Below are 18,347 nucleotides of genomic sequence, written 5' to 3'. Positions count from 1 at the left end.
AAGCAGCTTGACGTCATCATAAGAGAGGTGAATACCAAGTGCAAATACGGAATCTTTTGGCCATGCAATATCAAGAGGTTCTTCCGGGTTATTTTTGTTTGCGCCTAGCCACAAGCCCTCTGTCTTGCTTCTGTTTACTTCAAGACCAGAGCATTATTGAAAAGCGTGGAGCAGATGGAAGAGGTTTTGGGCAGATCTTATATCAGAAACAAAAACAGTGGTATTATCTGCGTATTGTGAAATTTTGAATTCCTTTCCATATATGTTGATTCCTTGAATATTTGCATTAGATCTTATTGCATTAGCAAGAATTTCAGCGCACAGCACAAATAGGGAGCCAGAAAGTGGGCACCCTTGGCGGACACCTCTTTGTAGTTTAAGGAAGACAGAGGCGTAACCATTATTTACTACACAGCTAGAACAGTCAGTGTAAAAGGTTCGGATCCACTGTAGTAACTGAGGGCCGAAATTTAATGCCTTCAAGGTCTTAAAAAGGAAGTTCCAGTCGACGGTGTCAAAAGCTTTTTTAAAGTCCACAAAAATCGCCATGCCGGGAATGTTTTCTAGCTCAGTTATCATCATGATATCGTTAATGAGTCTAATGTTCTGTCCTATATAGCGGCCCTTGACATAGCCAGTTTGGTCGTCATTTATTAATTTGGGGAGGACTTTAGCGATTCTATGGGCTATAGATTTGGTTACTATTTTATAATCGACGTTAAGTAACGTTAGCGGTCTCAAATGTTCCAAATACAACCTGTTCTTGCGTTTTTTCGGTATGACCTTTATGATACCTTGTCTTTGTTGTTTTGGACCAATTCTCATCACCAAGTAGATGCCAGAAGTGCAAATACAACTCAACTGAGAGGCCGTCGCTGCCCGGACATTTGCTTTTAGCACACTTTTTAAGAACGTTGAAACACTCGGTTTTCGACAAAGGCTGTTCAAGTTCAATTAGCTCGTTTTCGTCGAGTTTGACGAGGTTAGGGCCTCCCAGGAAAGCATCGCGTGCACTAATATCACAGGGAGCGCTCGTATATAAATTTTCATAAAATGCTCTCTGCATTTCCAAAATCTCTTTTTCGCAAGAAGTTTCGGAGCCAGTACTTGTTTTAAGCCTGGTTATATGAGTTTTTGCAAACCTCCTTTTCTCAAGATTTAAGAAGTATTTAGTATTCTTTTCTCCTTTTTCGTGCCAACGTATCCTACTTCTAATCATTGCACCCTCGGTTTTATATTCAGCAATCTGGTTGAGTTGAGCTCTTAATTGGTAGAGTTTACTGATATTTTCTTTCGATCTGTTGGATTGCAGCAAGGCCATTAGGTGATCAATTTCTTTCTGAAGGTCTCGTTCCTTTTTTCTTTTCATTCTGTTTTTCCTTTTTGAGTATTGTACACAGAAACCTCTAATCCCCATCTTGAGCATGTCCCAGTACAGGCCTTCATTAGTAAGGTAACAGTGTTTGGTTTTGTATTCGGGTATTTTGCTTACGAGCTCGTCAATGAAATTTGCATCTTTCAGCAAAGCGTTATTAATTTTCCAAAACCCAGGTCCACGTTTAGCGTATTCTTTCGATTGAAGAGTGAAAGTAATAGCGCTATGATCAGATATTGTGGGGTTGGTGATGTTAGTATCAATGACAGACATCAACAATTCTTTGGACACAAGCCAATAATCTAAGCGGCATTGCACTTTAAAGGAATTGTTACGCCATGTAAATTGTGTTTTGTTGGCATTGCACTTTCAAGGAATTGTTACGCCATGTAAATTGTGTTTTGTTGGTATGTTGATTTCTCCAAATGTCGTGAAGTTTAAAACGCCGGATCAAGCCTTCAATCTCGTCAATGACTTTTTGTTTTTTCTGAACAGGAGCACCACCCATTTTATCTGTAGGTGTTAATGGGTAATTCATGTCACCTCCCAAGATGATTTGTGCATCTGCAAATGGTAGGAGAGTGTTATCAAGATTGCGAAAGAAAGCTATCTGGGCGGTAGAGTCATTAGGCGCGTAAATGTTGCTAAACAAGAAGAAAGATTCTAGCACGTTGGCTTTTAATAGCAAGTATCGTCCATTCTTATCAGCGAAGATGCTTTCTGTTTCGAAATCCAGACTCGGTTTAAATAATATCATCACACCTTTTGAATGTGTTATTCCATGACTGTAATAAATTTTCCCTCCCCATTCTGCTTTCCATATTTCTTCGACACTTCTGGAAGAATGAGTTTCTTGTAAATAAACAACGTCGAATTTTTGATTGTGGAGCCATCTAAACACCCGCCGTCTCTTTCTAGCTTGATTTAAACCCCTTACGTTTAAAGAAAAAAAGGAGAGTCTAAACGGAGCAGCCGTGATTTAGCAGCATAGAATATGCTATCGGTTTCATTGAGGAAGATATTAAAAAACTTTTCGAATGTGAGCAATTTTGATTTGAAGGTGTACTTAATGCAAATTAAATAATAAAAGAAAATTTTCATTTTGTGTTGATATCTTGTGACACTACATAAAACCTCCGATGACGGTACTTAAAATATCAAAGTTCTCCTTTCTTACCGTTTTTTATTCATATTTATTTTTAATCAAAATGCAACTCACCAATTCAATTCTCAGCTTTTGTTTATATTTCACCGTGTCAACATCAATTTGAAGTGAATGATATATTATTTTCATACCGTTGATCATACACACATATGACAAGCTTCATTCAGTTTACTTCGAATTTCTGAGTATCGCATAAGGTATGTGCAACATTTTCCAAGAAAAGTAACAAAACCGAAAGGAAAATTAAGAGCGATTAAATACTTCAGTCAATTATAGTAAGAAACTAACTGATATTAAACGTATGACACCGTATACAGCAATACAAATTTCATTACACTCTGGCACCTGATAATAGAAAGGGTCTCGAGCATTCTAGTCTTATTCTGGATGTACGTTTCTTTTAAACAAAAACCACAAACATCGAGGTCTGATTGATAACATTTGTGACGCATTTCTTCCCGTCAGAATGGAAAAATATAAATCGTGTCGTGGCGTTCGTGCAAGCCGCGTTATTTTCCTGCGCTTTTATGTTTTCGGTTCCCGCCCGATTCCAGGCGAATACCATACAGTATGACCAATTTCTTCAAAATTTAATCGAGGGGTAGCTATTAATCAAGGAACAAATCCAGACTCAAATATCGCTGGACCTTTTCCCACAGTATTCGAGCGAGTGGAATGCGTAGCAAAATGCTTACGTGCCAGCTAACCGTCCCGCTAATTGCCCCTTTCTGATTGGACGAAGTTAGACAATGGCACGTAAGCATTTTGCTACGCATTCCACTCGCTCGAATACTGTGGGATTTTGATTTTCTTCGAGGACTAGCTCCGGGCCGTTTGGATGGATTTTCGATTGGAAGGTACGAGAAGAATCGAAAATCTTTTGACCTTTATGCTGTGAAGTTTGAAATCGGAGCGATGCGTTTTTTGGGGGAAAAATCGCTCCGGCGCTGGAACCCTTTCAAAACAAGTTTTCCTCCCTTGTCCTTCTTATATATGGAACAGTCAACGGCGAACTCAAACTCCTTCAAAATCGCTCAAAAAACCGCTTTTGAGGTGAAAGGACGACTATATACCACAGATAAGGTAATTCAACGTTTATTTATCATTGATTTATATACATAGTTAGCGATATATCACTATAGGTGAAGCAAACGGTAAATCCAGTGCATTTACTATATAATAACAATCGGCTACACAGACACATTGTGTGGGCCCCCTGTGATATCATCGAACGTTTCGAGGTCTATTTTTAAGTTTTTTACTCCTCCAGAAACGAATAACTCCCAACAAGTCTTGACATTGCAAAAAAATATCTCTATGTGATCACAAAAGAGGTGATGACAAACCTTTAAGTTAGGCACTTCTCATACTGAAACTGAGTGAACACAAACATTGTTATTTCGTAGTTGTAACTTTTTTAATTAAAAGTAGCTCGAGATATAACTGTAGCGCGCGATCCTTTGGTTAAATGAAGTCATCAATGTCCCTTTTAAGTTTTAGCAGCGGAACTGACTATAATGATTCAGAGATTTGAAGCTTTAGAAGAGAACACCTACCCCAGATATTTGTCTTTTGAACTTATTCATTGCAAGGGACTGCGTGATCTTTTGAGTGTAAGCATGGCACTAAACTTTCCTTTTCCCATAACCATTTCTCTAGTCTTTTAGTACTTTTTATCATCTAAAATTGTCACAAATCTGCTCCAATGGACAACCATTAACCTTGCTAAGCGATCCTACGGCCAACACGCCGTACAAATGTCATTCCCTTAGGTGATCCAAGGCTTCTTCTTAAGGGACAAAGTTTCACCTTCAACAAATTACTATTCATACTTTAAAAACAGTGATATATTAATAACACCTTCAAAACCTACTCTGAAGCCCTTTTGAGAGAGTCATTCGTCTACAAAAGCGAATTTCTGTCCTTAAAATACTTCCAACTCCCATAAACCAGAAAAGTCCACGCACGAATTCCGCGAGTCCAAAAAAAAAAGATATGCGGTTCAAATTCCTCACCCCGATCAAGTCCCTTACTCCCCGGGCACAGTATCCGGCCAGATTCTATTAATGGGAGGGGGGTGGGGAGTCGGGGTAGGATAAGGTCAACAAAGTATTGATAGCAAACCTTTAGAGGGGCCAAAAAACCTCATCATGCAGTTAATTCAGTTGTTTTCTATTTAAATCAACATGAGACCTGACAGATCTTTGAAAAAAGTTAAAATAATAATAATAATTAAGGATAAAAACGATGTCCCGATTTCTCTGAGATTATTATTAGTTCAAGAACAGTGTATAAAAATTGACATATATATATATATATGCAATTTAAAAATATAGGCATGTGATGATGCGATGCTTCTCATTTAAGTATCATATCACTTTTGTACATATAAAACATTTGCATCTTTTTAAGATAGCACATGCAAATGCTACCTTTTATACATTGTTTGAATTTGAAACATGACTCGGAGAGGTTAAAACACCATTCTATTTAGCACATGATTTATTCCAAAATTTCTTGTAGCGTCTTCTCTTTGAATATTCTGCAACATATGTGTCACTCCAACTCACGAGAAAAATGTGTTTTGCCAACCCTTCAAACCATCACTTGGTCTTAAAAATTCAGTTTATTGTACTGTGCCATAGTTTTAGGTTTCATCAACACGAGGTCTTCGGCGCTGAGCTCCGCGTTACTTACGAGAGCTTCAAGGGCGGGTTTCTTTGTTTATTCTGCTCCCCGAAACATAACAATAAGTCTTATATGAATATATGCACAGTCAATCTACGTCACGCGTGACCGGCATTTTTGAAATTTGAACGGAGTTTTGGAATTTATATGTCAGTTTCTGTATAAATCACCCTGGTTTATTGACGGTATATAGCTAAGAATTTTTTTTTACATTACAGCAATAAGTTTTTCAAAAATAAGAATCGTTTCCCAAGTATTTTGAATATTTTTGTTTAGTTAATGCGTTTTTTATTTAATTTTAATTTTTTTTTTTTTTGAAAGATTTCTCAGGATTCCATTCAAATGCCGGAAATTACAGAACTGAAAGAATGGTTCATTTCATTCTTGGAAAAACTCGTCACGCGTGCGTAAACTGACTTTAAGCCTGAACATAACCCTGTACCCGAGAGTTATTCAACTAAAAAATCAACAACCGTAAATATTTCATTTTCTAACGTCAATATTGTTCAATAAATTTAAATACTTTATTACAAATGTTTACATATTAAGTTACACTTGGGGTATAAGAGCGCTGCGCTGATTGCTCTGTTAAGGGGGGTGTTGTCATGGTGCCGGCACGACTTCATCCTGACTGTCTTCATGCTGCGTCTACATCAAACCAGTTTTACGAGCCCTGTAACAAAATAACAGGGACGCAAAACAACAGTTTGAAAGGAACTGCCATGACACCGGAATTAGGTTCCGTTCCGAAGGAGAATCGCGATTCGCGATATGAAATTTAAGCCAGTTTCATGTTGACAAGTACTTAAGTGCTACAGGCCAGGGAACCGGCATGAACTCGAACACCTGTGAAAGTCGTGATGGTTCCATGTAAACACCCCCTTGCTTGTTTGTAATTTGTTTGGCTGCTGAGTTGTTTGCTCGAGTTCCTACTGAAACGTTATAATAGCAAGAAACACATTGATCTAGTTTACGCTAAAAACTACCAACGATCGCGCGATGGCCAGAAAACGAATTTGAAAAGTCATGGCTCCTCAGGCCCGACTCAGTCTTCGGGAGTTTTGGGAAACGGATCGCGATCCGTTCTAAACTAAGCATTGCAAAATTCTTGCGCTTAGACTATTCAGTTGTCTATTAGCTTAATTAGTCACCGCACTAAGCAGATAGAAGCCAAGAGCGAGCTGTCTGATTGTAAGCATAACAAGGTGACCGATCTATTCAACAACAGCTAAATCTGTGCAATGGGTTATTCCTTACTAGTTAGTTGGCGACTTCATCAATTTCCCTTGCACGAGCACCGAGAAAAATCTACCAAAATTTAAACGCAGTCGCTTGGCCAATCACATTGCGAGTTTGTCATCCGGTCGCTCTGTTTTGCTGTTAGTCTAAGACAACTCCTCAAAATGGATGTCACTTCTGCTTAGTGAAAATCGGCATCGCAGATTACTATTACAAGTTTACATCTGAATTGCAAATTTTTTTACCAAGTTCTAAGTGTTGATGGGTTGTTTTGAGTTTTCACAGCCATGAAACTCAACTAGCTTTCCGACTTAGTTTTCTTCTGTAAAAAAATGACACATTTCAAGGAAGACTGAGGGAAAACAGATTTTCCACCTTCCCCTACGAATGTCACTTGTAAGCTTCTTTATAATATGTATTTCAGGATTAATTTTTTCCTAAATGGGTAAATACCCCGTCTTATTTGCGTTAATTGACACAACTTGCCATTTCTATTCTATCATTTCTGTAAAACTAAAGTTCTCACTATTCCTTAGAATATTAAGGAAGGCAACGGCCTCAAAATATATCTACAATGCTGGTTCTTCAGTTAGAATACTTAATTGAGAGAAGACGGATCATTTCTAGTTTTCTTATCCTGATACTAAAATAGCAAAGTTACAGCAAGTAAACTCATAAAATTAAACATAAGAAACATGCACAAAAACAATCACATTACTGTCTTTTTCTCCACACATAAGTAGGAAACTGAAACGGCACTTGATGCATGGCGCAATGGTTTACATTGTTCAATTTTTCGTTTTTTGGCCAAAGCGTGCATCGACATTCAGTTTTTCTCATCTGCTGGATCTAACGATGTAAACTAATAGTCGTGATAATTGAAGTAAACCAAAATACTCATCATGTATGTGTCATATTCACGTCCAGCATCCTCTCTTGTCTTGACGTCGCAGCATCTGCCGAACAAAAGAACCAGGAATATTATGATTTCAATGTTTACAATAAATACTTAATTTCAATAACTTTTTTGAAGACTTTAAATTGACAAAACCATAAAAATGAGATAGAAAAAGACAAGCGAACCGTAAAGTTCAAAACATAGCCAACATTTGAATCTTGTTCTTCTTCCAAACATTGTCACTGCGATACCCAAATAAACCTTAGCCTTTTCAGGCGCTTAGCTTGTAGGGCGTCAGGAAAGATGATAACGAGTGAAAACAATATTGTGAGACCACCTTCCGTTTCCTCTTAAAACTCTTTTCATTGAACGATTTGTTCAGTTTTTAATGATCATTCCCATCAATCTTAACACCTGAAAGGAACTTCGACCAAAAGGACTTAAAACAAACCATTGAGGTCTTATTAAATTAACGCAGCGCTCAAAAATTGACAGCGTTTTTCTTGAGACTGGCCGTACAAAATAATTACATAGTAGCAGTTTAACAATGCATCATTTCGTTGATTTTTGATTTACAGAGTTTGGATTATAGCCTTAGTGGTAGGCGCTAGAAAAAATGAGAGAAGAATAGACTCGAACGCGCACACGATGCAAGTGAAGCAAGTAGGAGACGGAAAAGGACGTGTATTCCTTCTCCCTCCCGTCGCTCTCCGAGCTTGTCACACCCACTTCGCGCGGGCGTTCACTTCCACTACTCTCTTCTCTAGCGCCTGCCACGCAGGATAACCTAGGAGGTAGTAGAATTAAAAAACTGCGAAGTTCGACATTACAGCGGTAAGTATGAACAATCTCTTTAACATCTAGCTCTGTCAATGAATATTTTTCGCCTTCCTTTTACCAAGAAGGGAAGGTAAAGCCCCTTTAAAAAGTATTACTAAAGAGCTCGGTAAAAAAATTAATTTCAAAATCCCTTCATGGACAAGTATTAAGCAGTTTTTTAGTTAGTTCAAATATTTACGAACAAAACATTTATTCGAAAAAAAACTTTTCTTTTCGCAAACAACGCTTACCATCAACTTTTATTTTTCTGCTCCAAATTCAAGCGTAACGTCATCACCAATCAGCACAAATGGAGCCCAGTACTTCACGGCACTGAATTCCTCTGACTCACGAACAGATTTCATGGCCTGATGAAGAGCTAAACTGGTGCTTTTTCCATCTGCAAGGTGTTGATAGAAGCGTTCCATGAACACCATAGTTGCCTCGTCATCAATCGCCCAGAGTGACACCAGAACAGACCGAGCACCAGCACACAGGAAAGATCGTGCCATCCCGACCACACCCTCAGACTTAACCTCTCCCCGGCCACTGTGACAACAGCTCAGGACAACGAGCCTTGCTCTCAGGCAAACTGCTTGCACATCTGACATTGTTAAAATGAAGTCTTGTCTTCTGAGAGGCTCGGTTTTGCGACCAGGGTCTAAGGCCAAAACAATTTCTCCAGTTTGCGCGCATCCATGTGCGGCAATGTGCACCAAAGCAACTGACTTGAGTCTCTTCAGCACTTCGTCTTTAGTTGCATCTCTGCCTGTGAGAGGTGTCGTCCTCAGAAGCTTTCCAATCATCTCGACTTCCTTTTTGGCGTAAGGCAACTGTGATAAATTCATGGGAACTTCATCTAAACAAGGATCTCCCACGAGTAGGGCACCACTTTTACTGTGAAAGTCGTCAGGTGCGCCTGCGATCAGCTTTAAAGCGGTCAGCGACGGAACAGTGCGAATTCTGATTGATTCACTCAGTGCAGAATAAGGAGCCAAGCAAAATTGACCATCCGGTACAATGATTAACTGGTCACCTTGGAGCAAATCTTCAATGGGGCCAATAATTACATCATATAATGGGCGCAAAGAGTTGACAGAGGAGGTCGCTGATTCTTCTATCTCCTCAACAGCTTCTCCGGTCGATTGTGGTCCATCACTGATCTCATCCATCGTGCGATTCTCGCATTTGACGCGAACGCCAGCTCCAATCTCTTTTAAAGTGCTTTCTAATAGCAACGTGGCAAATCCATTTTCAATTTCAAACAGTTTGCTTACAATCTCCTTGCCTTTTCTTAATACCCAGAAACTGATTAGGACGCTACTATCAAGCGCTAGAAAAACTATAGGCGTCGATAAATCGTTAAGCATATAAGAAATCGTTTCCTTAGGTTCATTAGACACGGAGAATAGCGGATCCACACCATACTCTCTTTCTAAAATATCCTTTAATGCCTGTGCTCGTCCCTGCTCAGCAGCACACAAAGCTTCATCAGTCTCTCCATTCATCAAAAGAACTCTCCACAGACCAGTGTACGCATCCCGGTTGAGATGGCGAAAGTTTATTTTCCATACATCTTCCGACTGAAGAAGAGCTCTTGCTTTCTCCGAGAGTCTTATACTTGATTGATAACAATCAAGTGCCTCAGCAAAGGAAGCCGACGATTCATAATCAAGACCCAGTGAACAATATGCAAATCCCTCTCTTACAATGTCCCCCACTTCTTTAGCAATACTAAGGGACTTTTGGTGGCACTCAATGGCCTGGTTAAAATTACCCAGGCCGTAATAGGTATCACCTAGACATGCTTCGGCTGTTACCTCTCCAGACCTGTCGCCTATATCTTTAGTAATACTAAGAGATTGTTTGGCGTACTCTAAAGCTTTTTCGAAATCCCTCAGGTCTTGATAAGCACCACTCAGCATGCAATAGGCTTTAAACTCACCAACCTTGCTACCCACTTCTTTAGCAATGCTAAGATGTTGTTTCTGGGACTCTATGGCTTCTTTCAAATGACGCAAACCGCGATAAGAATTCCCCAGGGCGCCATAGGCTGTTCCCTCCCCTGCTTTGTCCCCTATTTCTTTAGCAATAGAAAGATGTTGCTTGTGGTACGCTATGGCTTGTCTAAAATCACCCAAACCAAAATAATCACTGCCCAGGTTACCATAGGCTATTCCCTCACTAGCACGGTCCCCTACTTCTTTAGCAATGCTATTTTGTCGTTTGTGGCACTCTACGGCTTGATTCAAATTACCCAGACCGAAATAAGCATTGCCCAGATTACCAAAGGTAACTCCCTCCCCTGCCCTGTCCCCCAGTTGTTTAGCAATATTAAGATCTTGTTCGAGAAACTCTATGGCTTGTTTAAAACTACCCATTCCACTATAAGCAATGCCCAAATTGCCATAGGCTTTTCCCTCTCCAGCCTTGTCTTTTAGTTCTTTGGCAATACTCAATTGTTGCATGTGGTACTCTATGGCTTGTTTAAAATTACCCAGTTTGCTATGCACAATACCCAGATTGCAATAAGCTATTCCCTTTTGAGCCCTGTTCCCATGTTGTTTAGCAATGCTGAGAACTTGTTTGTGGCACTCTAAGGCTTGTTTAAAATCCCCAAGACTGTAAAAGGCACAGCCCAGATTGCTGTAGGCTCTTCCCTCTCCTGCCCTGTCCCCCAGCTTTTTAGAAACACTAAGATCTTGTTTGTGGCACTCTGTGGCTTGTTTGATATCACCCAGACTGTAATAATCACAGCCCAGATTACCATAGGCTCTTCCCTCTTTAGCCCTGACACCCAGTGCTTTGGTAATACTAACATCTTTTTTGTGACATTCCATGGCCTGTTTAAAATCACCCAGATTGTAATAGGTAAGGCCCATATTTTCATAGATTTCTCCCTGCAACGTTCTGTTCCCCACCCCTTCGGCAAAACTAAGTGATTGCAAGTAATACTCTATCGCTTTTTGGAAATCTCCTACCAAGTGATAAAGATTGGCCAGATGGAAAGAGACAGCTCCCTCCGCTTTCCCATACCCAAACTCTTTGCAAATACTAAGTGATTGCGTGTAACACTCTATTGCTTGTTGAAAATCACCCAGATTGTAATAAGCTACGCCAAGATTAGCATAGGCTTTTCCCTCCCCCACTCTGTTCCCTTGTTTTTTGGCAATGCTAAGCTCTTGCACGTGAAACACTAGAACTGCTAACTTTCTATCCACCATTTTCGTGTAGATGATGATCGCAGGATCTCTCAAATGTACTTCTGTTACACAAAAGACGTACCTAGAAGGAAAGATAGTTTAAGAGAATCGATATTCTGAAGGAAAATTGTTCATGTAACATATCAAACACGAGGAAGTGTATTTCATCAGATATCCAAACACTGAGAAGTAGGTTGAAAAATCGAGGCGAAGGCGAGTTTTTTTAAACGACCTTGAGTTGTTTGGATATCTGAATAAACACACTTTACAGAGTTTGATATGGCTTCCCAAATGATCAGTAATTCTTGGAGAAATTCGAGGCTAAAGATGGCAAGATTTTATGGTAATTATTATTACACATCCAAACCACGGTCACAGCAGTGATTTCTGTTTTCTCTTGATGAATTATCAATGCATAGAGAAGGATCCTTTCTCTTCCCATATTAGGATTTTTATCTATAATGACTTTCATAAAACAGCTCAGTACTATTAATGCGATATTACCAGAAAGGGCTTCGTTCACATTAAATATTTCACTCTTTTAGTTTTCCCTATTCAAAGGAAAATTTTCATCTCCAGAAAAGAAGCTGATGTCATTTTGCTGTTAGATCTGAGTTGCGATACAAGAGATTATTTAAAGTGTACATCAATATTGTCAAGAGTGTAAATAGATAGCCTGCATACTGAACTTTTTTAAGATAACTTCCACTAACTCAGGTCTAGAATAATTTGGTTTTCAGCCTGTAAGTTTACCGTTATTTTCTAGTCCTTGAACGTTAGTCTTTTTACAGAAAAATGGTACACAGTATGGAGATGCCATGTTTGTGTCCCTCTGTGGGACACAACTACATATAAACTGAATTCTGACATTTTCTAATATATATATTTAGACAAGCCTAAAAGCGGAGCTCCAATTTTTTTCATAGCATTTAATTTATAAAAATCTGCTTAGCGTATGAACGTAATAACCTTACCAGTTCCTCATTCTTTCTGCAGTTATATATATTTTTAGTGCATATACAGCAAACTGCCCAGACAATAACAATGCAATACAGAGGGCAGATTTTTTTTGAATGCTAATTTGTTGCAATGGAGGGCAATTTTAGTTGATTTTTCTTTCCCCGAGGACAAAATTACTTACTCCTGATTGGTCGAGCGGCGAAAATACTCGCTCCTCATTGGCTGAACATGCCAGTTCTACATTCCGTTGGTTTTTTAATTTTGTGTCCAAAAACAACAACTTCTTTCAAGTTCTTTGGAGTTCGACTGTTTACGCCGGGTTGTTTGTACCACAAATACATGGAAATCAAGTGCTGCAGCTACAAAGAAAATCCCTAAACGTTAGTTTTCGTGTTTCTTACAGGAATCAGCAAAGGCCGGATTATTTGCGTCAAAGCTAAAAACTTGGATAGGATTGACATTTGTTCAGTTGAGCAACTGAAATCAGTCATGGCGACCATGCAAGTGCTTTCAACTCGCTACTTCTCCTTACAACGAATAATAACTGAGCATAACAGTGTCCTTTTGGTGGGAGGAAGGAGTAGGTCAAATTTTGTGGAAGAAATTATGTTCCTTCTTTAGATCCACCGTTTGCTATTTTTATCGATCTATTTTCGCGGATTTTTAAGCGGTAGGAATTGGATAGCCTGACAATAAGTTTTATTGTTGTTAGTTTACTCCTGAATTAAACTTATATTCTATCTTCATTACGTGACTGTGTCAAATTTACAACTCAGTCAATATTTCTCCTACTGAAATCGAAATAAACGTCAAGAAAAGGAGAACACGGGGAAATCACCCTTGGTTGCTTGGCATAGATCTTTAAATATGTTTACAACTGAATGAGAGCCGTGCGGTGCGAACGAAACTGCCCCGAAAAAAAAAGTTCAAAAATCAGTTTCTCCACGAATATTTCTCCTATCGAAACGATTGAAGTACATTTGTAAAGCTTGAAACACGTGAAATAAGGAAAAATTATTGATTGTTGCTTTGAAACGCCTAGCAAGTTGCCTAAATTGGTAGGAGTTGCGTTTAAGTTAACAAGGAAAGAAAAACTCACCGTCGTTTGCTCATATTCTCCGCAAAACCTTAAATTAGGTCATTTCACTTTTCGGAGGACGGCAAAGAAATGTACCAAAATTTAAAATGCACGTGCGGAGCGATTGTTTTTGTTGTTTATTTTCAGCCATGTTGATGCCGTCGTGGTTGCTTAACAGGGTTCCCATATATATTTGGCGTTCGGATAAAAATGTCTGAAAAATCATAACTCAGTCAACATTGCTCCTACTAAAAAATTTTTGACCTTTACAAAAATTTAGACTTCAACGCTTAGTTGTGGCCCGAAATATTAGAGCGTTTAAAGCTTGTGCGTTTTTATACAGTGTAAGCGCATAGAAGCAGAGCGGCGCAAAGGCATTGCATGTACACGGCTTCAAAACCAAATGTTAAAAAAATAATTTCTCTGCGAATATTGGTTGTATTGAAACGTTTAATGTATCTGTGTAAAGCTTGAAACACGTAACATAAAGAAAAATTATCGATTGTTGCCTGGAAGAAAGCATTTTCGTTTACAAATGATTTGTAAACGGCCGTCTAATTACACGTCATGATCATATTTTTTTGTGTAAGGGCAAGTTACCGGCCCGGGGGAAAATGTTTGGAAATTCAAAACTGTGTCAATTCTGCTCCTATAGTAATAATTCTAGTCTCGTTAACAAATGGAAAATACGGGAAAATAGTCTTTAGTGTATGGTAGAATTATTTCAGAACTTTTAAACTTGTGTCTGTTTACAAACACGAGAGCCGTGTGGTGCGAATGAAAAAAACACGGCCACGAAACAATATTGTACAAAAATTAATTTCTAAACGAATAAACGATGGTTTCGAGAATTTAATAAACGACAGAAGCATCTGCGTAAAGCTTTAAACACGTAACATAAATAAAGTTATCGATTGTTGCCTGGAAGAAAGCATTTTCGTTTACAAATGATCTGTAAACGGCCATCGGAATCACATAAACATGACATTATCTGCGAGAGCAAGTTAGCTCCCGGGGGAAAATGTTTGGAAATCCAAAACTGTGTCAATTCTAGTCCTATAGTAATAATTCTAGTCTCTAAATAAACGTTAACAAATGAAGAATACGGGAAAATAGTCTTTGATGTTTGGTAGAACATCCGGCGCGCGGAGCTCCGCTAATATTAGTACCACGAACTCTAATTTAGAATAGTTTGGTTGTCACCGTGTAAGTTGTTCCCGCTTTGTTCTGATCAATGAAAATTTAGTCTAATTATACTTTTCCAAGAAATTAATGAAACAATTTTACCTTAGAAGTTAGAAAAAAATAAAGCCGTAAACTATTAACCAAATGACTGCCGTACTGACGGATTAGATAAGTTAAAAACTCAGTCATTGAATCACTCACTTACTCAATAAACCGGCTTTCAAATAAATAAAAAAAAAAATATCCAAACTCAAAATCAACGTTAAGATTACCTTGCACATCCGGCAATAAAATTTAGCTAAATTTGCTGTTACGATTTGAGCCACAAGAACAATAGAACCGACGCAATTTTCAAAGGAATCTAACGAGAAAACTTGTATTCTCAGATGGTTTTATGGTCTTTAAAAGCAAATGTTTGTAATCCAACAGAGTTTGATTTGTTCTGATTAATTAGTTTACTGAAAGTTTAGATCACTGAAAATCCTAAAGAACGGAAACTAATTCTCGTAATCTCCCTAGCTGCTGCTGGCTTTTTAAAAATACAAGCTGTTCTTATTGTGACTTAAAAACGACATGTCGTTAGATATTTTCAGATTTTAGTGCTTCAAAACTTTTCGGTGACATTTCGCTAATCTGAATTTCTCAGGCGGGTGGTGTCTTTCGAATGTCGGATATCACAACGAGATGAATAGTTGCGTATCCTGTGCACGACATCCAAAACAAATCTTTGGGTATTGTCATTCCGTCTACTTATATTTCGAAACTAAAAGCGGTTACACAACTTGACTGTGGGGACACCTAGCAAAAGAAACATCCATCAAAGGCAAGCAATCATCTGCTTTCAAGTTTATACGAAAAAAAAATGTCTCATAAACGCGTTTGACCGGCTGGCAAAATAAAACACATCATCACAGACCACGCATGCTCAGTATTACAAAATACAGATAAACCGAACTGATGAAGATATTTTGATGGACTTCGGTTAATGATAATGAAAGGTTTGAAGTTGGAAACGCAATAAACAATTGCAATTTGTAAACTGATTTGCGCAGTGAACGAGCGGTGATAACTTGTAGAAATGTTCGTTTTGAAACAAAACTATTATAGACTGGAAAAATGCCCCATCACAGGCAAAAAAGCATCCTTAATATCGATTCTAAGTTAAAAAAATTTCCTTTACAATTAAGTTCAATGCTAAATACATGTCCTGTCAATTCGTTAGGTCTAACTAGTTTTTCAAACTAGGTTGTCTAAGAACTGAGTTGCTAGTATAAAGACGCCGGTTATAAATTTCCAATACCATAGGAAGAAATATTAGAGTAACACGGCACCCAACGGGGACATGAAACCACAAAAAAATATAATTGCTAGTCCCTGCATCGCCACGTCATTTTAGGGCCTTTTAAAAGACATATTTGTGTAAGCTAACACAGAATAATCTGTTTGGATTCTTTAGCGGAAAATTTGAATTCCCAAAATTTTTAGGAAGGGGAATTGGTTCCCCGAATTTACCTGAAAGCGGCTGTTTACATTCTGAAAATGGTAGCAGGCATTTTTGCATACTTTTAACGGCGCAAAAAAGCGCGATTAGTTTTTCAGCAGTGCGAGAGTTTGAGGTGACCTTTTACTAAAGAAAACATTAGTTTTTCACAATTTAACCTGAATTGATCAGAATTTATGAAACAAAAGTGGAAAAAGCGTCTGCTTTGACATGAACTGATGAGAATGTATGAAGCAAAAGCTAAGAAAGGCGTCTCTTCTCGCAGGCTATGTCATTCCAAACAGATTCTACACCTAAAAGAAATCGCTGAGTGGCAGGTAGTGTTAGGGTTAAGGTTACGGTTAGGGTTTGTCAAAATCAGGGTGGTTGGTGATTGAGTATCACTGAAAGAAGACTACGAGGTAAAATTGAATTAGGCTTGACATGGTATGATTTTGAGGAATAATGCGAGTTTCTGTTTTGTGTAAATATCAAAACAACATAGCGCAATAAATTACACAACGAATATGTAAAACGTTTAAACCGATATATCTCTTTATGAACAAAAAAAAAACCGTTTAAGCTCTGAGTATTATATGTAACATAGGTAATTACTTACCACTGGTGTTCCAAATGGATCCTTCTTGGGGATTTCTCTTCAATTCAATCAAGCTTTACAGAAATGTTCATTCTGGAGCTAAGAAATTTCGAGACAAACAATTATCAAGTTATCTGATTTCAATATGATTATCTTATAACGTGCAGATAAGCAAATTATTACGACTGATGAATTTTACAAACTATAAAGGTCGGGTAAAGACAGATCGATAGTTCAGTGATATTTGTATCTTTGTTTATGCCATATGTAATAAATGTGATTACTTCAGTACAATATTTACCTTCAATTGCTATCAGGAGTTGCTTAAATCTCAGACCGAGTGTTGATTGTCAGCTTATTGCAAACCACTTGCATCAAAGATTTCTTTGAACTAAAACTGTGGCCACTAAAGACCAAGGCAAATTAGAAGATTGTGCTGAGGAAGCGTGTTAAAATATTTTAACACCGGAAGCTGTTGTTATTTTCAGCTTGATGATTGTCACGCGATCCCCAAACAATAATGAAAATGTCAAATGAGTAACCGATCCTTAATTTTGACCGTTTTAATTCCTAGCTGCATGAAAATGGTTAAAATTTCATTTAATGAATGTTTCCATTGCTTAACGCGCAAGAAACAGTAGCAAAGATTTATATACCTTGCAAACAACTTACAACAAGCTGAACATGTCGTCAACGAACTCTGATTTCATTTTCAAGCTCTTGTATTTGGGATGCTTCGTTTTCGAATTTCAAGGTACTTTCTTTATAAATTACGATTATCGAAAGTTTCATTTTCCAGTTTTGGGCTCTAAAGTCTACGTTTTCAAGTGTTTCGGTTTTCGACAGATCCCTGATCCTCTGCCAGAACAAATTATTCACTGACACAAAGCACTTTACTCATAATCAAGCCCACAAAGCGCTTGTTTATACAGCTCTGTACTATCAGTTTTTCGCCGCTATGTAAACATGTATCATCGAAATTTCCAGCCTTTTATCGCTATTTATTCACACTGACAAAAGTAACCACGTGTTTCAGATAGCGCCAGCGTTACAGAACCCGGAATGGACAAAGCTAAATTTGAGATTTTGTGCTTGAATAAGGATTCTGAATTCAAGTTTTTCGTAGAAGATTCAATTAGATAGAAGAAGGAAAGATCGCCTGATATATTTAAAACATTGATTTCAAAGAGAAGACGATTTTATTTGATGAAACTAAAAGAAAATTTTCATTTTGTGTTGATTTTGTGTGACAAAACATAAAACCTTCGATGACGGTACTAAAAATATCAAACTTCTCCTTTCACACCGTTTTTTATTCATATTTATTTTTAATCAACTCACAAATTCAATTGTCAGCTTTTGTTTATATTTCACACAGTCAACATCAATTTGAAGTGAATGATTATTTTCATTCCGTTTATCATACATACATATGACAAGCTTCATTCAATTTACTTCGAATTTCTGAGTATTACATAAGGTATGTGCAACATTTTCCGAGAAAAATAACCAAAACGAAAGGGAAAAAACTAATAGAAGCGATTAAATAGGTAATCAATTGTAGTAAGAAACTAACTGATATTAAACGTATGACAGCGTATACGACGACAAAAAACTCCATTACATTCAGGCGCCTGATAATAGAAAGGGTCTCGGGAG

General features: G+C 38.0%; 1 protein-coding gene across 1 annotated transcript; it reads right to left on the bottom strand.

Moving 5' to 3' along the window:
• Positions 1–5,728: 5,728 nt before the first annotated feature.
• LOC146471015 (uncharacterized) lies at positions 5,729–17,013 on the bottom strand. Its single transcript, XM_085121296.1, has 4 exons — positions 16,990–17,013; positions 16,694–16,787; positions 8,436–11,434; positions 5,729–7,423 (listed from the first exon to the last, which is right to left on the bottom strand). Exon 3 carries the CDS (start codon positions 11,406–11,408, stop codon positions 8,445–8,447), a length of 2,964 nt encoding a protein of 987 aa, XP_084977422.1. The 5' UTR covers positions 11,409–11,434; positions 16,694–16,787; positions 16,990–17,013; the 3' UTR covers positions 5,729–7,423; positions 8,436–8,444.
• Positions 17,014–18,347: the final 1,334 nt, after the last annotated feature.

Source organism: Pavona decussata, unplaced genomic scaffold (genome assembly GCF_977016875.1).
Source record: "Pavona decussata unplaced genomic scaffold, jaPavDecu1.1 SCAFFOLD_107, whole genome shotgun sequence".
Classification (NCBI taxonomy): Eukaryota; Metazoa; Cnidaria; class Anthozoa; order Scleractinia; family Agariciidae; genus Pavona; species Pavona decussata.
The sequence above is the reverse complement of the archived record's forward strand: the minus strand, read 5'-3'. Positions and strand labels throughout refer to the sequence as shown.